Here is a 22,738-nt window from a genome sequence, read left to right as displayed (position 1 = left end):
CCAATGACCAGGGGCAGTCTTCTCATCAGGAAAAGTGAGGCTCAGGCAACAGATGCTACAAGGCAGGGAGCAGCAGGAAGGTTTTGGAGTGTGTGTGTGTGTGCCCGTGTGTGCCCTGTGTCCTCTATGCCTGCATGCTGTCCTCAGGGGTGGTGGACAATGTTGTCCCATTGCCAGGACTGGCATGAGATTCAGCTGCTAGTCACTTTCTAAATGGGGGTGGGCACCATCTTGTATTTTGCCTCAGGCAGCAAAATGTCAGCAAACAGGCAGAGCGGCCAAAACACAACTTATAAGAAACAATGTGATTATTTTCTCTCTCTATCCAAACCATAAAGAAAGGTCTGATCGCTTTTCTAGTGGTGCGGAAGGGACTGAATGGTAAGAATTATAGATGCAACGCTAAAATGATATACATAGGGAATAGACATCAAGCAAAAGTTGCTAGAAACTTCGTAACTTCCGGTCTTTAGCAAAATCTTGCAAAGGGCTTAGAAGGCTTAGAACTTCAGCTCAGATTCACCATTAAAAGGTTTCTAAAAGGTTAATATTATTCTCCCTTACCTCTCAGAAGGTCGCAGAGAAGTCTACCAGGTTCTATAAGGCAGGCTGTTGAAGGTAGAAGAACAGGAATAGAAGATTTCCGACACTGGGACAAAAGAGCTGGCAGATAGGGATATTTTTTGGGATCACCTGAACCAACACAAAATAATATATGTTAGTCATTCAATGAGCTGGTTTTAAAACAGTAATAAATATGAAATGGGTTTGTTTTTTTTACCCTGTTGCCTTGAATTCTGCATTATTTCAAATGTTTTAAAATGTATGCTTCCATCCCTACGGGTGGAGAACCTCAGGCCAAGGGGCTGAATAGGGGGCCATCCAGGTCTCTTTCTCTCTGACCCTCAGAAGTCTCCTCAGGCCACAATCCCCACTGTGTGTGTTTCACACCTCTAATGTTTTTTGCCTGACTGGAATGTGTCCTTGAACTCTGAAAATGAGTCAGTCTTCCCTGGATGGAGTACAGAGAGGAGTGTGTGTGTGTGTGTGTGGAAACTAGACTACAAAGGTAAAATTTACATTTGTTGTTCTGCCCACTTTTGCCTCTGGCCCCATAACTGGCCCCATTCCTCAGAAGGGAATGCAATCCTTAGACTGAAAAAGGTCCCCAGCCCTCAATTACATCCTTACATTTGCCTCCAGTATAACTTTCTGCCTCTGGTCATGACTAATCCTCCGGGAAACATGTAAGTATAGTTTGGTTCTGCCAGGGCCATTGCGTCCCATTTCGCCGCTTGAGGCAAAACAGGAAGTGCCACTCTGTCCCGTGGAGAAGTGACGCATGGAATCAGCGATGATTTTGGGTGAGATCTCATGTGCCCCCAAAGATTCTAGTGCAAATTTGGCTCCAGTGGCAGAGAAGGTGGGACGTTTGCAGAGGCACCACTTTAGGGGTTTCCACTGCCTGAGGCAGTGGCCTCACTCTGCCAAATGGCTGGGCTGGCCCTAGGTTCTGTCTTGGATGCTTAAGTCCCCGTAGTGACAAATAATGGTTGGAGTTCAAAACAAAATATCAAAAATATAGAAAATGCAAAATACTTGCTTAAAAATCTAAATCTCATAATTTACAGTACCTGGGGCCACTGGTTTATCTGCTGCAACAATACGATGAAGGCGGCCTATAAGCTGTGAAGCCAACTGACAAGGGTCTTGTAGTAAAACTTTCTTGGATAACTTGAGCGCTTCACTTAATAAAGTTAAGTCACGTATAGTCCTGTGGAGGAGGCAAGGGGGCAGGAATCACATCACATTTGAGTTTCCTTGCTCTAATATCAATAAAACACTAGAGGGGTTTTTACAGAGAAGTGGTTTTTACAGTGAAACACTGTGGGACTCAACTATTTATTGTTAAGAAATGAAAGGCCAGCTGAGGGGCAGGATGGAAACTAAACTCATAATAACTTGATTAGCATGTAACTAGAATCTTTATTTGAATGTAGCTTTGATTGTTAAACAAAATGGATTGCTGAACAGTGCTATAAACAATGGAAGTGGTTTGGAAGATAGAGCAATATGTGCCCACCTTTCAGCTAGCCTGCTGCCCTTAGGTGGGATGAAGATCAATTTACCTGTGTTAAAGAAAGGCTCCATGTGTACAACACATTGAAAGCAGGATCATATCACTTTTAAGCAGTTCTGACTTCACTCAAAGAATACTTAGAACTAGTTTTTAAAGTGCTAACAGTTGTTAGGAGACCCCTATTTTCCTGTCAGTTACAGTTCCCAGAGTTCAATGGGAAGAGGGATTGGCTGTAAACCATCCTGAAAATTATAGTTTTGTGAGGGGAAGAAGGGTCTCTTAACAACTCTCAGCACTCTTAACAAACTGTAGTTCTCAGAATTCTTTGTAGTTACCAGAATTCTTTGGGATAAGCTGTGGCTGGTGGAATCTACACACATATTAAAAAATGCTGTGAAAATCCCTTTTTTAAAAAGTTTTTAAAAATACGTTGAATTTGGCTTAGCTCACTGTTGCCATCTAGTGTCACATTTGTATATTGCACTTTACAACACATTTAAAGTGTTTTATTTGCAGCTGTACAGCTGGGTCCACTGTTAAAAATGGTATCAAACTGCTCTAAATGTATAGTGCAGATGAGGCCTAAGAGTCAATGGCCACCACATTGAAAAATGGAGTGCACCACCATTTTGTCTTTCACCTGAGGCAGCCAAATCTCTTGGGCAGGCCCTACTATCATACCAGATTAGTTGATTACAGGCTGTAAGTATGAGGGTTTGTGATTAAGTAAAGTAAGTTCTAGACATTCACAGTTGTGTTCTACTGCTGTAAGCCTACCTGTCTGCATCGATAGCTGCTCTTAGATCCGCTTCAATGCTGATAACTGATGAAGCCCAGGCTTTATATAAGAGAAACTCATAATTAAAGAGACATTCTTTGATTAAGGCAGTAATATTCTTAGATTTGATGAGGTGATACGGAGCCCCAAGGAGCTTACGAACGTTAAAGGTGTAGCTGATCTTGGACTCTTTTTCTAAAGTCCAGGCCAAAGGTTGAAATGCAGACATTTCAATGAGTTTATGTGGAATTCTACTCAGGTAATAATCTGCAAAGGTAGCATGCAGCGATGCTTGGGAATCCTGTGTTCTGAGATATCTGTCCATGCAGACATGTCTCAGAGCTGTATGAGCCCAATTAAAAACATAAGTGTGGTCAGTTCTTTGCTCTTTCAGGTGGTCTCCAAAATCATCCAAAAGTTTCAACCACAGCACTAGCGGGAATGCTGAAATTGAGACTTTTTGGAATTTAGCTACTTCCTTAATAACCACATCATCCGTTGACATAAGGTGGAGCAGCTCTTCCTGAGTAATGCCATTTCTTGAAAGTGTGGTATAAGCTGCCATCTTTTTTACAACTTGCTCTCCGTGGGATTTTTCCATTCTGCTCAGTGTCCATGAATACAGATCAGGTATATTTTGAGGAAGACACACCTCTGCCTCTGGGGTGAAAGATGTCCATAAACAGGACTCCTTATAGGCACAGTATACAAAGAGTGGTACTGGGCAGGCTGTGCATGCTTCCATTAGGCGATCATGTTGTTGCTGGGAAAGTCTTCGGCAATCCTTTTCTAACCAGGAGCTGATCATCTCACTGATTTCTCCAAATGTCAAAGGAGGTATTTGTAAAATATTCTCTTTCGCTGTTATTTTCTGGAGAAAAGAAGCATATCTCAGTTATCAGATCAGAGGCAGATTTAGGGCACTTGCAGCATTGAAACTATGATGTAGTGCATGCGCAAAACGGTAGGCAAAAGATGGGGGAGGAACAAATTTTGGCCTCGCATAGGGTGCCGCTGGAATTTGAAAGACCAAAGTCTGCCCCGATCACATTGTCTCCAGCCCTCAATGCCAATTGAGTTGGCATTGTCTCCAGCCCTCAATGCCAGTTGAGTTGGTGTCACTTTGCCAGCCTAATACAAGACAGCCTATTTACCGTAAAATATAAGAACCAAAAAAGGATTTAATATCACTGGATTTCTGCACTTCTTCATCCAGTAACCAGATTTGTGGGGCAGATAACTATACCTATAAATCTCTGCCAGGATTCCACAGTTTGGATCTTCAAGTTTTGAATCAAGACTCAGGGTTAATACTAGACACCTTTGGGGCCGTTTGACTTTAAAAGATAGGTGGCATGTTCTCTTTACTTTTTAGAGTAGACAGATCAAAGAGAGACTGGAGCAAAATCTGACACTCTCCTGTGTCTTACCTTTCTTGACTCACATCTGATATCGGGAAAGGGCTGGGGTACAAAACACAGACGTAACTGACCTTGGAATTCTGGCATAGACGTAGAATGAAATGGCTGCCTTAAATGAAGGAATTTTTGATCCTAGTCTTTTTTGGACTTTCCAAGGACAGGGGAAAAAACACTGCATTTAAAGGGGAAAATGTACAGGATGGCACTGGGATAGGGGAAGTGTCATGTAGATGCCCCTCTGTTAATGTAGAGACAGGCTAGTGCTAATCTACATTTTGCTCCAGTGTGGAAAAACCCATAGAGGAAAAAGTGTATACACACCAAGAAAGTTAAACAGAACAGTTTGTATATGGGCGAAGAAAGTAAGCTTTTACAAGCTAAAGTCTCTTCAGGGTCTGCTGTTGCTTTGGGGGTGAGTGTTGTTGTAAATCTAGCATTCTCTTCCCTATACCTTCCTATTTGCCCTGGGCTCCTTTGAGAGGAAAGGTAGAATATAAATTCAGTAAAAAAATTACCCAAGCTTTAAATAAACAGATACCACAAAAGCACCATGTGCTTGATCCAATGGGTCACTGTGGGTACAGCAACACTCACATTTAGAAAGGTCTGCATAGCGCATAACAGAGTCAGGATCCACTCTGAGGCCTAAGCCCATGAGCACTCAATATGCTAGTCTATTATTACATGGAATGGGAGGTCTGGTTACAAGTTTCATATCCCCAGCCAACTTACCTCTTCCACTTCCTCAAGGAAAGCAAAATTAGGGCATGACTCTCACTTTCCCCTAAGGATACGGGGTGGGGCACAATGTTCTAAGCCCTATGTGGGAATCCATGAGCATTTGTTCTCATGGTTGATTGGATCAAGGCCCTTAAGGTTGCAATCCTGTACACACCTATGTGGGACTTAGACCCATTGATTTCAACAGGATTTTCTTTCAAGGATAGGATTGTGCTGAAAGTGTCCAGTACTGACCCTACCAAACTGCCCTGGAACTTCCCACTGTTTGAGAAAGTGTGGAATGAAAACAACAACTGAATAAAGTATCACTTTACCTCCAGTTTTTTGAAGCATGAAAAACTTGATTCGGTGCACGTGGAAACAATAAAATACACATTCTTTGGTAATTCAGGAGGTATCCAAGGAAAATCTGCAACATGTTCCTCTGATAATTCATCTATGCCATCCAGACATATTAGAAGTGGTTTGTCTTGTGTGGCAGACTCCAGTAAAGAGAGAAACTCTTCCACCAATCCTTCGAAATCCTTTTTGAGAAAGACAGCAAACATTTTAGCCAGTCCCAAGTAGCTATGGATACTGTGTTGGGTCACAGGAACAGAGATGCCTGAAAATTCTGTTCAACGTTTTTCAGCTAATCAACGTAATTTGCATTCATTGTTATCCTTTAGCTGAAATATCCCAGAAGGTTGTTACCTTTTCCAGATAAACCTTTTTCTTCAATAAATGTTGCAGAAGTTCTTCGTAGAGGAAAAGATGCTTCAAAATTACGTGTCCCAGAGAGCCCTGTGATATGTTTCCACAAAAGTTCATAGTCCTTATTCATTTTTGCTGCTATATCCAAATCAAGCACATCTTCAAATTTTTGAAACACTGTTTTCAGCTAAAAGCTATATATAAAAATGTGTATTTTAGGGTATATTTGTGAAAATATATGTATGGAAACAATTTGAATTTTCATGCATTTACTAAAATTCACAGGTTGATGTGGAAATGTGACAAAACAGACTTACGAATGAACACATAAGAAACTGATATGGTGTGGAAATAAACCAATCTATTCATTCCTAGGTAAGAATGATTATTATTATTAAAGACTATGATTGAGTAAGGAGCGGAAACGAAATGTCAGCTCAGCAAAAATAATGGATACCAAGGGATTCCTAATGGCTTGCAGAATATTAAAAAGGTGTTGGCAATAGAAATTGTGGGAAATCTGTCTTAACTTTGGAGATGTTCTCTGACATGAGTTGGCTGTAGACATACAACGCATTACAGTGTTTGATAATGCAGTGATGGAGATGTGCCCCAGGATCCCCTTTGATTCCCCATGTTGAACTGATTATGAGCACTGTCAGCTGTAACAGCACTGGTCATTTGCTGAAAAGTGTTTCTTGGTTTCTGACCTTTCATTATCTGAGCAGCACTGCCAGCATTATGCTTGAGCTAGTTTGTCATCTTCCACTCTTAACTTTTATTTCTTGCTGAATCATGTGGAGGGGAAAGTATATGCATGCAGGTGCTGCTGCCGTAAAAATGCAACAGTATAATTTTTTCTTTGAGCCTTAAAAAGAAGGAAAATTTAATTCGTTACCTCGGATAAATTAACCAAGACCTTGTAGATAGAAGCTATCTGGTAGCAAAGACTGAAGAGAGTCAGTCGGATATTTCTGCTTTCACCAGTAACACCAATAAATCGAATTACAACTCTGAGGTTCCTGAATGAAAAGGGGGGGAAAGCAAATAAAATAAAATAGCTTTTTACCTTGCTTATGAAAATGTTTTCTTTTTAATATATGTGTTTAGCTGTTAAATCAATGTATGTGTGCCGTTACTGTATCATCTAGTTGAAGGTGGACTTAACGTTGTGAACAGTGAATTTTGGGCTCAGAGTAAAATATGCAAATATAAAGGTATTAATTTAGTTTATATATTGTTATCAATATGGAATAATTTTACATTTCACAGAATTCACAGCACTCTGTGATACCAGCTAAGACAAATCAAAGGGAGCAAATATGGTAGCTAGTAAGCAACAGTTGGGAGCTGGATATGGGTAACACTGGGTTTATCTCTATTATCTTTATTCAAGAACTTTTATCTATGTTCCAAGTATCGTGAAACTGCAAGAGGCCCTTACCCAGATATCCAGCTAGGAGCCAAAGAAGCAGCTTTTGCTATGATGGCAGTTTTCCCGCATCCAGCCTCTCCACAAATTACAACTAGCTTTCTGTTCGAGGATGCAACACGATTCTTCAGTTTGCACAAAAACATTTCTCTTCCTATTAGACATTTAACCCTGTTTTGAGAGGGGAAACAAAACACTATTTGTGTTTAGTCACCACTGTGTACTGGCTGATGCTGTGCACACACCATACCATTAAAACACATTTAAAGCTCATATTCCCCCACAAAGAATCCTGGGAACTGCAGCTTCTTGAGGAAGCTGGGAATTGTAGCTCTGGGAGGGGTAAACTACATTTAATATGATTCTCGGGTGCGAGTGGGCAGGGGAATGTGCTTTGGATGTATCTGAGAGCTACAGGTAAGTGGCCCAGCACTCCTAGGAGATGCTTGGAGGATGACTTATTTTTATTCCTCCAACAAGGGGCAGAAAGTGAATTAGGGTTACCCATTTGTAGCAAAAAAATAAATAAATGTAGTTTTTCTCAATCTAGAATCATTCATGCTCTTCCACAACATGCTACTTTCAATCTAGATTTAGTCAATCCAGATAGATCCATCCTGCTGTTCACAAAGGATGGTATGATTACTTGATAACATGCTTGACAACTCTCTCCTTCGTTATCAGTGCCTTTTCCTTCCCTACAGGTCCCAGGTGAATGAATAAGGAAGTGAGTGAACAGGTTTCTCAAGAAAGACAAGAGCTGAGCAGTAAGCTCTTGCAGTACTTTGGGATGCTGGCTGGGATAGTGATGCATGTGGTGGGGCTCAGCATCCCCTACTGACACCAAAGCCACAACAGCTTACCTGGACAGGGATGGGGCAGGATGGGACTGAGCTCAGGGCCACAGGGATGCACCAGCAAGAGAGCTAAACTGTTGCCAACCCCACAGGTGTAACCATGCAGACCTGATCTCCCTGCTGTCTGTCCCAACCCAGCCTGGTAGTTAAGTAGCAACAACAGCAATGTCAGGAGAGTAACTCTGCCCCAGTGGCGTAGCGTGGGGGGTGCAGGGGGGGCCGGCCACACCAGGCACAACATCTGGGGGTTAGGGTTAGGGGGCGCAAATCCACGGGTTAGGGGGCGCAAATCCACGGGTTAGGGGGCGCAAATTACTTGCCTTGCCCCGGGTGCTGACAACCCACGCTACGCCACTGCTCTGCCCTAACACACGTGCTGCTGCTGGCTGGCTGCCCCTGTAGATATGTAATGTGGGGCAGTAGATTTTGCTGCAGTGTTTTAGCTATTTGGCTCCTCCTATGCTCAGCCTGCATGTTTCCAGACAATATACAAATACTCATAAAGAGAGATCTGCAATAGTGTGGTGAAAAAGAAATCTAAGATGAATTCAGTGTGCGCTACCCAAGTGTGTGCAACACTGGCTTGCCATAGGTGACAAGAGGCTGACACAGGCCAACTGACAACCATGATTTCCAGGGGCTGAAATGAACCTGTGAATAGGCAGCCACCACAGCTAATGTAAAGTTTTATAGACTGGTTCTATAACTCCTTTCGCAAGGATGGAACAAAGCCCCAGACAATGAGGATCCAGGGGTCAACATGATGCTATATTTTGGGTATCGTGCCAGACTGGTGTTAGGCTAGTTGCCACCACTGAGATTGCTGTGTTGTGGAGTAGTGCCATTCTAGGGATAGGGGACCAAGTGATGGCCGAGACCTTTTGGAGCCACGGCTTTGGTCCTGTATACCTTAAGGAGTATCTCCACCCCACCGTTCAGCCCAGACACTGAGATACAGCTCTGAGGGCCTTCTGGAGGTTCACTCATTGAGAGAAGTGAGGTTACAAGGAACCAGGCAGAGGGGCTTCTTGGCAGCTGCGCCTGCCCTTTGGAATGCCTTCCCATCAGATGCCAAGGAAATAAACAATTATCTGACTTTTAAAAATACATATGAATGCTTCCGCAGATAGGGAAGTTTTAAATGTTTGATATTTTACTGTGTTTAATGTTTTAATTAGCTGTAAGCCACTCAGAGTGGCTGGGGCAACCTAGTCAGATGGGCGGCATATAAATAAATTATTTGATGATGACGATGATGATTGAAGAAAATCCAAATGGTGCCTTTTATGATGGTAAAATTTCAATAGTAGAACTGAATATTTGATAATATGCTGTCCATTAATGGTACTTTTAAATCCACCTTCCCCAGAGTGGATTGTCTCACCTTGCCTAATGAGCCGGCCCTTCAAGGGCACTGGAAAACCTTATATTAGGTATCATCTAACGTCCAGAAAGCACTTTGGTGGCATGTTGGTAGCAGAGAAGAAGTGATTTACAAGAGTACAAATTTTATTTCTCAAACATGTCTATGTTCTGGTAAGAGGCAGGGGTGTGGATGTGAGTAGGAATTGGTATCATTTAATTTTCCTTCATATATGCTCTTGTTGAATGACTAGAATGCTGCTCAAATAAATGGGTAGGTCAGATTTTCACTTCAACAGAGGCTGCTAATAAGATTGTTCTTAAATCACAACTATCATATCAACTCTTCAACTGTTCTCCATCATGAAGCCTGGCTAAAGTAAATTAAGCAACCAAACATCACCAAACTCACAAGGCCTGACAGTGCTGGATATGTTCCAGAACCTCGTCGTCATTATGAGTTTCAAAAACTTGCTTTCTTCGCTTAGGTAGCATTTCTTGAATATTCTTCAAATGGATTGTTCTGGTCAAATGAAAACATGGAAGGGAAAAGTTTTAATCCACATTTCAACATTGTGTATAGGTTACAGTGACTTTTGGACAGTGTTATTTATTTTCTTCCATTCATATCCCAGCTAGATGCCACCACACATGTAGTTGTTGACAACCATGTGAGGATGTGGAAAAACCTAGTTCCTTTTATGAATGTCCAAATATGAGGATATACACGGAAGAATGCTGGTGATTATTTAATCACAATTTCCAGCATTCAGAAGTGACAAACAAGGGAAAAGACTATCCTTGTAAAGACATGCACAAAATGTGTTTGTGGTGTCAACATTCTCATATGATTGTTGGCAACCACATGGCAAGGGTTAGCCAATGTGATGTCCTCCAGTCCTCGGCTGCAGCTAGTTAGGACTGATGGCATTTATAATCCCCAGCCTCTGGAGTATGCCTTATTAGCGACCCCACAGCATCGGATCTATAAGTGCTCATATTTGAATCATTTTATTAATGCTATTAATCACAATATTAAAAAATTGTATGGCTTTTTAGCACCATCACAAGTGACTAAAACAGCTTTATTTTCTCAGCAGTGCCAAGAATTACCTCCTCCTGATTTAGACACACACACACTTCACATAGTATTAGGTGCCACTGGGTACCCATCTTCAAGCCCTTATGCCCACTTGCTAGAAATGGCATTTTGGAAAGACTTCACCTGAAGTCTAAAATGCAACTTTGGACCACTGGATCCTGCTCCCTAACCATTTCCACTGACCCTCCTAGCATTGTGCCTGCATGGGTAGCAATTCTTAGGGAAGGTCTGTCTGCACTGTTTTTTGACAAGGAAGCCAAACCATACTATATTTCTTTATTTGCTCCACAAAATATGTGAAAGTACAAGAGGGTTGGGGTTTGTTTTGTTTTGTTTTGTTTTGTTTTTGGCTTTCTTAAATCATGCACATCCTGCCTCTACTAGAGACCAATCAGACAACTTTGGTAAGTTATAAGTACTGTATGATGGAGAGAGTTACCCCCTGTAACTACAGGTCCTCCCAGGTATATTATCTCTGAAAATGAAGTTCTATTCTTAGCTATAATGTCTAATAGCCATACAGGCCTATCCTCATGAATCTGTCAAATCCTCTTTGAAGCCACCTAAGTTACTGTCCATCTCCTCCTCTTGTGGTAATTACTTCCGTAATTAACATGAGGAAGTGAAACAGAGCAAACAATACATCAGAAATTTTCAACTGTCATATTTTTTAGGCTTTGATTATTTAAGGTGCCATGGGAAAACTACTTCTATATTGAAGTATAATGGAACGAACCTTTACTATTAAGTTATGTATACATTAAACTGTTTCACCAAAGAAGCAGTTATGTGGCTGACCTGTTGAAGTGATTGATGACAATTTTCTGAAAGTCATTGCAAAGGCACTCAAGGTAGTAAGCATGGGATCTGTTGGTGGTGGGGCTGATGCCATCTCTTCCCCAGTTAATGCTTTTTCTGTAGATATTTGTGTGACGAAGCTGTAAAGACAAGCCTATAATGTTGGCATCATCAACCACCCAAGCAAGCAAACAGCTGACTGAACAATACTGAAGAGGATAACTGTCTGTATCAGAGAAGTTTTGAATGTTAAACTGAGTCTTTGTGCCAGAGTAAGATCAACTTAAGGGTGGCGCTGTGGGTTAAGCCACAGAGCCTAGGACTTGCCGATCAGAAGGTTGGCAGTTCGAATCCCCGCAACAGGGTGAGCTCCTGTTGCTCGGTCCCTGCTCCTGCCAACCTAGCAGTTTGAAAGCACGTCAAAGTGCATGTAGATAAATAGATACCACACCGGCGGGAAGGTAAACGGAGTTTCCGTGCACTGCTCTGGTTTGCCAGAAGCGGCTTAGTCATGCTGGCCACATGACCCGGAAGCTGTACGCCGGCTCCCTTGGCCAATAAAGCGAGATGAGCACCGCAACCCCAGAGTCGGCTATAACCGGACCTAATGGTCAGGGGTCCCTTTACCTTTACCTTTAAGATCAACTTAAACCTGCTTAATCCTTTTGTAGTAAAAGTCCTTCATACTTATAGTTCAGACCCTCCAAGTGTCCCTATTTTCCAGGGAAGTCCCTGATTTAGAGAAGCTATCTTGGTTTCTGATTTGATTCCAGAATGTCCCACATTTCCTTAGGATGTCCCTATTTTCATTGGAGATATGGTGGAGGGTATGGAATTATCTGACCCCCAAGCCGTCTGAAAGCAATCCTGTACGGGGAATTTTTTTTTAAATGTTTCATGTTTTATTATGTTTTTATATATGTTGGAAGCTGCCTAGAGTGGCTGGGGCAACCCAGTAAGATGCGTGGGGTATAAATAGTAAAATTATCATTATGGAATGGGACATCCTTATTTTCATTGGAGAAATGTTGGAGGGTATGGTAGGTTATGTCCCCAGGCGTATTTTATAGGAATTAAGTTTCATTTAAACAGTACCGTTTCGTTAGGAACATGGCCATCCAGTGTTTAGAATGCAGTATGAGATTTTGAGTAACACACATCTAGCTGACGCTATTTCTTTAAGGATAAATTGAATGCAAAATAATAATACACGTTTCATTGACTATAGTTTATTTCAGCCTAGCAAATGAAGATGTTTCTTTCAAGCTTTATTATGTTGTAACAGTGCAATGTTCTGGTCTGACATCGCACAGAGACATGCTGGGAAAGGAATCAATGAAGACCTTTCCTTTGAAAATAGTAAGCCATTTCTTTCAATAGCATAGTTGGAAGCTCATGCTGAGAAATGCAAATAAATGAAAATGGTGCTTCCTATTCGGTTCCCTCTAGTGTGTTTGGGGTTAGAGTGTAGGTTTATACATAAAAGATGAAGCGATGATATTTATTTTGTCAGGTTTTACCTGTTCATTAAAGGTTCTACTTTGCTTCCATCATTTTCAGGTCTAGAGCATGGCTTAAGAAAGTCAGTGACTAATGACAAGCAGAGGTAGCAATAAAGATAGGAAGAGGAACAAAGCTTTAAAAAGTGCATATTGTGGGATAACTGAGAAAGATTACAAATTCAGATAACAGGATTAAAATAAATTAAAATCAAGGCCAAAAGTGTCTGGTGGGGGGGGCAGAGTGAGGTGGTGAAAATGTATATAATAGCACTTAGAAATCGTTTCTGGAAAAGTCTGAATTGGTTTACTGAAAGCAGGCAGAGTATACACTTGCAAATCATTATGTAGAATGCAGTGGTAGACAGAGTGGGAAATGTTTTCTTCATTTCCTCATGGATATTGTGGACAGCTTAAGAAAAAATATTTCTTAAGTAAGTGATGTTCAATACATTTTGCCCGAAGCCACTGCACTGCACAGTTCAAGATAGAGACCCCAGGATTCCCTTTGCTATGTTATAGAGCAGGGTGGGTAATCTCAGGCTCGGGGGCCAAATACAGCCCTCCAGGCTTATTGATCTGGCCCTACGAAATTTCCCCAGGCCACACTTACTGGCTCTACTGCACCCCCCCCCAATTGTTTTGCCTGGCTGGAATGTGCCTTTGCACTCTGGTGGTTCCTCTTGTATGTCTGGATGGAGGATAGAGAGAGATGTGTGTAGAAACAAAAAAAAATTTTTTTTTTCTTTTCTTTCCAGTAGCACCTTAAAGACCAACTAAGTTAGTTCTTGGTATGAGCTTTCGTGTGCATGCACACTTCGTCAGATACACTTGTGTGTAGAAATTTGCCTACTGTACAAAGGTAAAATTTACATCTGTCGCCCTGGTCCCACCCACCACTGGCCTATGTCCCTAGAAGGGAATATTGCCCTTGCACTGGAAAGGGCTTTCCACCCTTGTTAAAGAGGATGATGTGGTACAAATCTCATATCCCATGATATGTCATCAGGGCATCTTGAGATATTTTCAACCAGAATATCCATTGAGATGCTTCTATAGGTAGCCCAGGCCCTATGTGGCTGACAACTACCAATGATGTTGTGAGCAACCTACCCTAGAGTGAATGCTTTTCACAAAGTTCTGATGTGCTTCATACGTTGTTTTGTTGATCTCTGGTCTTAGTGGGTGAACGTCAATATATTTTGGTGCATGGGGACTTGACAGACTGGACTGCAGATCTGTGATGTCCCTTCTGAAGCAGTGACAGTGATCCTCACACTTTCCCTGGACCTGGAATCCTTGATCCACTTCTTGTTGCAAAACTTGCAAAACAGAAATGATTCTATTTAAACTACTCAAATAAGCCACCACCCATATAATAAAGCAAAACAATATCCTGGTCATATATTGGATACCTTCCTCACCTGTTCTGAGCAGTGTGGTGGCAGCTTCTTGTCCAAGAGCAACTGCAGCATATTCTTGAAATATCTTATGCAGTTTCTGAAAAGACGCCATCCATTTGTTCTTCGCTTGTTGCCTGCGAGTAGGATCATTGCTGAGGATATCTTGGTACACTGTGCTGTGCAGACAACATGAAATGCATGAACCGTGAGAAACAGGCTAAAAACAAAGAAATATACAATTGCCCTTGCACTGGATGTACAAATGTACATCTTCAAAATGTACAATTCGCCAGCGCCGTGAAATGCTGAAGAGTAGCCCCACAGGCATGTTCCATTCGCAAGTGAATTTTGGATGGTTGAAAGGAAGATGGGAGCACAAGTCAACAGATCAACGATACACACAGTGGCGTAGCGTGGGGGGTGCAGGGGGGCCGGTCGCACCGGGCGCAACATCTGGGGGTTAGGGTTAGGGGGCGCAAATCCACAGGTTAGGGGGCGCAAATCCAGGGGCTAGGGGGCGCAAATTACTTGCCTTGCCCCGGGTGCTGACAACCCACGCTAAGCCACTGGATACACAAATGCCCATGATACACAGAGCATAGTGATTCATAGCACAGGACAGTGTCTCCATTTTATGGGAAGAAAGTTAGGAGAATCCTCAAATAAACACACAATCCAATGGCTAATTTCACCTCATTTTAGCCATATATTATGGTTTCCATAAGCTTCCAAAAACAAATGGGGGAAAACAATGCGATTTTTCTAGAAAAAGAGGTGCTGGAACTTACCATGAGCACCTCCTTTGTTCTCTTATAATGGCAATGGCACCCACCTAAGAGGTGATGGAACTGAGTTCCAGCAAGTTCTGGCTGAGAAAAAGCCAACCCAATTAAGAAAAGATGTCTCTGTCCCTCCATGATTCCCTCCTATGATTCAAGCACTGGCTTTTAGCAGATATTTCTGGCATAGAACGACTGTCTCTGGATGTAATATTCATGGAAGTAAGTGACGAGAATACGTATTTGCACGAGGAACTGTTTGGGTTCATTTCAATCTCAAACCAAACTGCAGTAGACATAGCCAACACATGCTTGTTCATGGACTAGAGCTCAATAAAGGCTCATCCATACTTTCCGTTAAATCCAGACCTAGTTCCATTTTCAATTTGGTCTTGTGCTGGGGGTTCCCATGAATTTTTGCCTCGGATTTTACTCCAGGACAGGCCCCTGAAAACCAGTTCTTTCCCATTCATTCTCATAGTCTGCTATTCAGATTGTCTCCACCTCCCGCTCTGCCCACTCATGGCAGCTGGGTTGAGCAATGACATTCATTCCCCCCCCAGGGGGGCATCTTTACACTAGACTCAAACATTCAGACCTGCACACAAACAAAGCACCAGCAACTGTGAGGGGGTTTCCACATTGGTTTCCTTTTTCACATTAAACTCCTTTTGCTGGCCAGCAATAGCCAATTGAAGTAAATGACATGCAAACCTCTGATGCAGTACTAGAAAGGGAATTTGTTTACAAACAGAGCAAAATGGACACCAAATGCCAGGAAAAGTACACAACAGTTGTCCCAACACCTGTGGGTTTTTGCCAAGCTTCTGTAATTTAACAATAACAACAATAATGACAATAACTAACCAAATAGGTTGAAGTCTGTAAACTGCAGGGATGTAGTTTTCATCCAACCTGTACCAGCAATCCAGAAGTTGAAGTTTTCTCTCATATTCAGCTACAGTCTTTTGGGTGAGGAGAGAAGCATTAGAAAACTCCTGCCCATTTGAATTAATCATTTCATATTCCTTCTTGCTGTTTGTCTCAGCTTCAGGTTCTTCTGTTGAGACACTAGGGCTCAGGGCATATTGATTAATATCACCTTGGATTTCATTCTTTTTATCTACTAGAGTTTCTTCCCTCAAACCATTAGCCAAACTATGCTTTGACTTTTTGGTACTCAGCTTCATTTGTTCAATTGTGGCTTTGATCGCCTCTAAATCTTCCTTGGCTATTACTGCTGGGAGAGAGGGGTCGTCATGCTTTTGCCCAATAAAAACCTGAAACAGAAAACCAAAGAAGAGAAAATTGGCTTACAATGGAACCAATAAAGCCTTGGTGCATTTAATGTTTTGTGAAGCCAGTGGCATTCCATACTGAGGCTGCATACACACATTCAAAGCACATCTGTTATCCCTTATAGAGTTAGAATACCCAAAAAATGACAGTGCCCAGAATTCTCTGAGAGTAAAAACATGCTTCAAATGTGCTGCAAAGATATACAGTGGTACCTCTGGATGCGAACGGGATCCGTTCCAGAGCCCCATTCGCATCCTGAAGCAAGCGTCTGCGCATACGCGAGCGGCGAAGCCCAGAAGTAACGCACTCTGTTACTTCTGGGTCGCCGCGGAGCGCAACCCGAAAATATTCATCCCGAAGCTACTTCAACCCGAGGTATGACTGTAGTGCATAAGAATAACCTAATGAACTGAGGCAGCAGAACAGTAGCCTAATGAACTGACTGCTACTAGGGGTGATCCAGGTACAGGGGTGTAGCTAGCTGCTCTGGCACCCGGAGCGGTGGGGGCGGGGCAAGCTGTCCACGGAGTCCGCCTGGCAGACGCAAGCCCCATACTGCCATTTCGATGCAACACGGGGCCCCCAGCCATCGCATCACTCCCAGGAGAGACGTGTGGCTTGGTTGCGCTGCAGGCCAGGCCCTGCGATAAGTGCTGCCCCCCGCAGTGTGCCATTTTGTCACCCCCTCAGGGATAACACCCAGGGTGAACTGCACCCCACACACCCCTTATACGTCCCTGTCCAGATATATCCATTTTTGTTTTGATATAGACTTCCCTCTCTCTTCCATCCAATGACTTATGAAATGGAAAAACCAGGCCCTGAAATGGCATTTAAAAAACCCTCTGTGTGCTTAACGTATTGCAAATTCCATCTGAACTTACAACAAAGGTTTGGAATCCCAACTGCTGGCATTTCCTTAATGTCTTCATATGGAGGGAAGCCATGTTGTGATTGTTAGTGATGCCATCTTTTATCCCCCACCTCAGGTCCACCATCCGGAAGTCGTAGCCTCTCTCTTTACAGTATTTGTACAGCCAAGGAAAGGACTTTTCCATTAATGCATTTCGTTCTACTTCTGAATCTGATTAAGATAATAAAGCAAGCATATTACCTAAACCAATTTGTTGATTAAAAGCAACATTTTTAGAGCCCGTGGAGATATAGAAGCAACTGGCAGACTTTCAGTATATGATTTATAGGCTCACTGCAATGTAAAAATAAGGTGCTTATTTGAATGGAAAGGGGACCAGGTTCTGGACTCTAGCACCACTAGTTATCATGACTTTTAGGAGCATAATTTATTTCACAGGCAACTGTAAATTCTCAGCACACACTTTTCAGATTAACTTGCTATGCAATATCTGGTGTATTTTTTTCTTATTTTGATCACTTACATTTGCAAAAAAAGAAGAAGCAGAAAACTGCACAAGCAAATTACATGAAAATTTTCTATAATGTGATTTGCTTGTGTTGTTTTCTGGTTTTGTGCAAATCTGAGGTATGAAACAAACAAACAAAAAAAGTATAGTTCAAGAGCACTCCAGAAATAGTTACCGGCATGGCTGGAAAAGGAATGAAAACACTGAGGAGATAGTAGGTGAGGAAAGTGACAATTTACCTATCCACCCCAAAACACCAGCTTATACCACAATAAATCTGTTAATCTTAAGATTTTTAACACAAAATTCTGGTGCTCTTGGTTGTACCTTGATAGCCTCCACAGATATAGATCATGAAGATTTTCCTTTTGGATAAACATGGAGAATTGATTTGTCCTCTAATGGCAGCTCTGTTTGTATCGCCATCTGAAGACTTGCATGGATAGCATCTGGTTTCATTAGTTATTCCCTGGTCTTGAAGCAAATGAGCACGAAAGGTTTTTACTTTTTCAGTCTGGGTTTTCAGGTGAGGTAGACTGGATGATGAGGATCCACAGACAGCAGCTCTGTCTGCTTTATCTTCTGAACTATTTACATCTGATAACATTAGAGAACCCGATAACACACTTCTCGATAAATCCATTATCCTTCTGTTAATTTTCTTTTCATCAGTTGTCTTGGTGTTTTCTGAATGGTGGGTTTCTTCACTTGTTTGCCTTTGGAGGAGCCATTTGTTTGTATACATTGATTTCTGGGTTTCTGTTTCTTTGTGTCTAGAAATTACAACTTTTTCAATCAATTCAGTAGTTTTATCCCCATCCGGTGACTCATTTGAACAAACACTAAAACTTGAATAGTGGCATTTCATCTGATTTATGTTTGCCTCTGGCTAAAAACAAATAAATGAACAAGCCCACAATTAGTTAGATAGCCTTTATAAACTGCCATTTTAATTGCATATATACTGTTGAGCATGCATTTCTCTTTATCTCATATACACACAAAATGCCCGTTGACTTCTGCAGTAGTAGTACATATAAGAGATGCAAGATTGGAAAAGGAGGCTTAAATCATGCTTTGTTGATTTTTAAACTACCTAAATTTGAAATGCTTCACATTACACCAGGGTTAGCAAACATGAAGCCCTCCAGATGTTTGATTCCAACTCCCATCCGCCCCAGCCAGCATGAATAATGACCATGGATGATGAGAGTTGTAAGCCAACAACATTGTCCTCTGCAAGGATCTTGATCATACATGGACAGCAATGCATAGGGAAAGGAGAGACCAATACATTATCTGTTTTTGGAATCACCTGGCACTGCAGAATAATATAATTATAGAAACATCCTAGCGGAAGGCTGCAACAACCTACGCAGTGTTGGAGATGCTGCACAGGCCAGCACAACCTCACACCAGGCTGTGCTGGTCCCCGCAGCGTCTCCTGACACGGCACAGGAACGCCCTCCCATCAGATGTCAAAGAACTATTTGACTTGTAGAAGATGCCTAAACAGCGTCCCTGTTCAGGGAAGTTTTATTGTGTTTTTAATATTTTATTGGGAGCAGACCAGACTGACTGGGTCAACCCAGTCAGATGGGCGGCATATAAATAACAAAATCCTTATCCGTATCATTATCATCATCTGGTGATTTGTGTCTTACCCTTAGAATAAACATCTCTGGGTTTCTTGCATGTGATTGACTTTTATCCTCTGATGTGTGTCTCAAGTTTTTCACAAAATGGAAAGACGTGCAGTGCTAGTGACAAACAAAGCAAATGTTAGAAACATTTTGTTTTCCACCCCTTTCAAAAAATTTAAAGGCAAGTAATTACCTACCTTTAAGTGTTTCCTCACTTGCATGTCTGTTTCTTCAGTTATTTTCATATACGGTACATGCCAATGACTTTTTTGTTTCTAGAAGTAATTTAATAATATAATATAAAAATGGTAAATGAGGGAATTTACTGATGGTGAGGTATTACTTTTAATGACCGCTCTTCCCCTTACAGAGCTAATTTCTAGTGTAGTTTAACAATCAATGCCTATTCCCAAGGTACTTGGGGAATTGTAACTCTGTAAGGAGTTGGGGTCTCCTAAAACTCTCAGTACCCTTAACAAATTACACTTCCTAGAATCCTTTTGGGAAAGACATGGCTGCTTGAAGAGGTAGGATACTGCTTTAAACGTGCAGTACAGATGTGGCCAGAGAGATGTAAATGGGCCAAAATTTGTGAATCTTTCAAGAATGTTTTGACCCTACAAAAGTTTCTTTTTAATGCCCCAAGGGTCCACACGAGAACATTGCTGATGAATATATACATCATGTGAAATTTTACTTGTAGTATCATAGACTTGTAGAGTTGGAAGGGACCACAAGGGCCAACTAGTCTACACCCTCCAACATTTATCCGATGAAAATAGGGACGTCCCATTCCATAATGATAATTTTACTGTTTATACCCCACACATCTTACTGGGTTGCCCAGCCACCCTAGGCAGCTTCCAACATATATAAAAACATAATAAAACACTAAACATTAAAAAAACCAAAAACCTTCCCTATACAAGTTTGCCTTCAGACAATTCAGGGGTTTGATAACTCCATACCCTCCAACATTTCTCCAGTGAAAACAGGGACATCCTAGGAAAAGTGGGACATTCCAGGATCAAATCAGAAACCGGGATGGCTTCTCTAAATCAGGGGTGTCCCTGGGAAATTGGGACACTTGGAGGGTCTGCTAGTCCAACTCTCTGCTATGCAGGAATCTTTTTGTCCTACATTGGGCTCAAACCCATTAAGAGTCTCATGCTCTAGCGACTGAACTATAGTGACGGTTCTGTTCACATAAATGGGAAGAAATATATTTTCTAACAGTGATTCATAGCTTCCCTGGGATTAATGATACTCATGCTGAAACCAGAGTTCCTACTAATTATTAGTACTTCTATTTAAAAAGCAGGAAAGTTATTGGTTCTCCTTTGTTTTCATCTTCCTTTAAACATATGTTTGTATCAGTGTATGACAACAAGGCTTTTTTTGCATGTCTTAAGTGTAAAGGGACCCCTGACCATTAGGTCCAGTCGTGACCGACTCTGGGGTTGTGGCACTCATCTCGCTTTATTGGCCGAGGGAGCCAGCATACAGCTTCTGGGTCATGTGGCGAGCATGACTAAGCCGCTTCTGGCGAACCAGAGCGGCGCACGGAAACGCCGTTTACCTTCCCGCCAGAGCAGTACCTATTTATCTACTTGTCCTTTGGTGTGCCTTCGAACTGCTAGGTTGGCAGGAGCAGGGACTGAGCAATGGGAGCTCACCCCATCACGGGGATTCGAACCGCCAACCTTCTGATCGGCAAGCCCTAGGCTCTGTGGTTTAACCCACAGTGCCACCCGCTATTACTTAGGTTATTAAATCATTCATGCTTTGGGAATACACAGCACCTCATTAACCTCACCATCAATCCAGAGCAGTAACTCACCCCAGTCCATTTTGAGCAAATATCTTTGCACACATATTTCTGTGAATGTGACATCTGTGGGGAGAAGAACAATTCTTGGAGGCTTTTAGAGTGTCCTCGGCTATGCAAATTACTAGAAGGCTAAAAAGAAAAATAAATGCATGTGGCGGGTTTGGTATAATCCCTTTCATTTCATTAATTTATTACATTTCTATACAACACTTCTTCCAAAGATCTCAGGGCAGTTCCCAACATAAAAATACAAAAATACAAAATAAAAACAAAAACACAAATTAAATTAAATTAAAGCACTACCGTATGTACTTTATTTGATTACCCAGCTATTCTTAATATTCCACAAGCTAACTGATGGTGTCTTCAGACTGACATTTTATTGTGGGAAGGGTTCAGTCGTGTATTGGATGTTAGGTTTCTACAATTAAAGTGGATTTAAATGCTCTGTTGCCCTAGCACAACAAAGCCACTTAAAAAGAAACCCAGATATTTTGCAATATGGAAAGTGATGAGGAAATGTATTTAAAAATGTGGGGTGTACGAAGGATGAGTGGAAATATGTGTAAAGGTCCTACAAAACAAATCAGGAAGAATGCTCATAACTACCGCCACATAAACAAATCAAGAGGAATGCTTAATTAGATTGGGAAAAGTCTAACGACCACATATGCTTTGTGCAAGCAAGTCTGGATGAATGCTGGATAAATAGGTTGTCTGGAGGAGCACCAAGTTACATGCTAATCAACAGTGCTAGAAATTTAGGTTGTGATTCCTAAAGAAACTTGATTAGGGAGTAAACCTCACTGACCACAGTGCAATTTACTTTCAAGTAAGCAGGGCTAGAACTCCACCACACATAATGAAAAGTGCATTATTGTTAAAATACTTACAGTCACGATATTATCCAATCGTCTCTTATGAATTGAAGGTAAAACAATTGTTTCTTTTTCACCCTGTAGGAAATACAGCATAAAATTTTGCTGTGCTTCAATTTTGCAAACTACACATTCAGCCAAAGCCAGATAAAAATAATGTCTGTTGTTACAAGACTAGAAAAGTCTACATAGGCTCTGGAAATGGTGTGTACCAATTTTATAAAAATGAAACTGTATCTGTATACAAAATACATAACAAAGTAATTTTTTATATAATTCTACGTAAAGTGTTTGCACCCCACCCCTGGAATCCAAAGGGAAGTGTTCAGAAACCTTAGCTGGCTCAGAATGCTGCAACCAGATTATTGAGTGGAGCAGGTTTCAGGGAGAATTTTACTCTTTTGTTAAACCAACTTCGCAGGCTACTCGTCCATTTCCGACTGCAATTGAAAGTGCTGGTTATGACCTACAAAGCCCTATGTGGTTTGGGCCCAGGCCTTCTGGAATATTGTATCTCCCTATAAAAGCTTACGCAGATGCCAAGATCCTCAGGTGAGCATCTTCTCTTGATCCCATCAACATAGGACCCATGGTTGGTGGTGATGCAAGAGAGAGCTTTTTCCATGGTCGCTTCCATATTGTGGAATTCCCTCCCAAGAGAAGTTAGACTGGCTCCCCTCTTTGTTACCCTTCCTCCTGCAGGCTAAGATCTCCTTATTCAGGCAGGCCTTTGAAAATTAAGGTGCAGATGAGATCACTG

At 41.7% G+C, this 22,738-nt stretch overlaps 1 protein-coding gene and 1 long non-coding RNA gene across 4 annotated transcripts in view; one reads left to right on the top strand and one right to left on the bottom strand.

Moving 5' to 3' along the window:
• Nucleotides 1-22,738, bottom strand: part of LOC310770387 (uncharacterized protein) — a gene marked incomplete at its 5' end in the record, with an annotated part of 41,542 nt that overhangs the window by 17,351 nt on the left and 1,453 nt on the right. For 2 of the 3 annotated variants that reach the window (XM_083630974.1, XM_083630975.1), the window contains 18 exons: nucleotides 565-693; nucleotides 1,635-1,774; nucleotides 2,858-3,729; nucleotides 5,335-5,544; nucleotides 6,612-6,735; nucleotides 7,158-7,316; nucleotides 9,777-9,887; nucleotides 11,265-11,404; nucleotides 13,877-14,085; nucleotides 14,188-14,342; nucleotides 15,813-16,225; nucleotides 17,129-17,328; nucleotides 17,954-18,515; nucleotides 19,291-19,386; nucleotides 19,467-19,544; nucleotides 21,110-21,229; nucleotides 21,994-22,056; nucleotides 22,511-22,615. In XM_083630974.1, the coding sequence (XP_083487100.1) occupies nucleotides 565-693; nucleotides 1,635-1,774; nucleotides 2,858-3,729; nucleotides 5,335-5,544; nucleotides 6,612-6,735; nucleotides 7,158-7,316; nucleotides 9,777-9,887; nucleotides 11,265-11,404; nucleotides 13,877-14,085; nucleotides 14,188-14,342; nucleotides 15,813-16,225; nucleotides 17,129-17,328; nucleotides 17,954-18,515; nucleotides 19,291-19,386; nucleotides 19,467-19,544; nucleotides 21,110-21,229; nucleotides 21,994-22,056; nucleotides 22,511-22,615 (3,886 nt within the window). Of the gene's footprint in view, nucleotides 1-564; nucleotides 694-1,634; nucleotides 1,775-2,857; nucleotides 3,730-5,334; nucleotides 5,545-6,611; nucleotides 6,736-7,157; nucleotides 7,317-9,776; nucleotides 9,888-11,264; nucleotides 11,405-13,876; nucleotides 14,086-14,187; nucleotides 14,343-15,812; nucleotides 16,226-17,128; nucleotides 17,329-17,953; nucleotides 18,516-19,290; nucleotides 19,387-19,466; nucleotides 19,545-21,109; nucleotides 21,230-21,993; nucleotides 22,057-22,510; nucleotides 22,616-22,738 lie in introns of those variants that run through there. The other variant, XM_083630976.1, reaches the window with a different exon arrangement.
• On the top strand, nucleotides 816-22,518 carry LOC310770546. The gene is made up of 3 exons (XR_014552257.1): nucleotides 816-1,247; nucleotides 5,999-6,088; nucleotides 22,400-22,518. It is a non-coding gene; the product is annotated as an uncharacterized lncRNA (long non-coding RNA).

This window comes from Podarcis filfolensis (genome assembly GCF_964270895.1).
Source record: "Podarcis filfolensis genome assembly, chromosome: 9".
NCBI lineage: Eukaryota > Metazoa > Chordata > Lepidosauria > Squamata > Lacertidae > Podarcis > Podarcis filfolensis.
The sequence above is the reverse complement of the archived record's forward strand: the minus strand, read 5'-3'. Positions and strand labels throughout refer to the sequence as shown.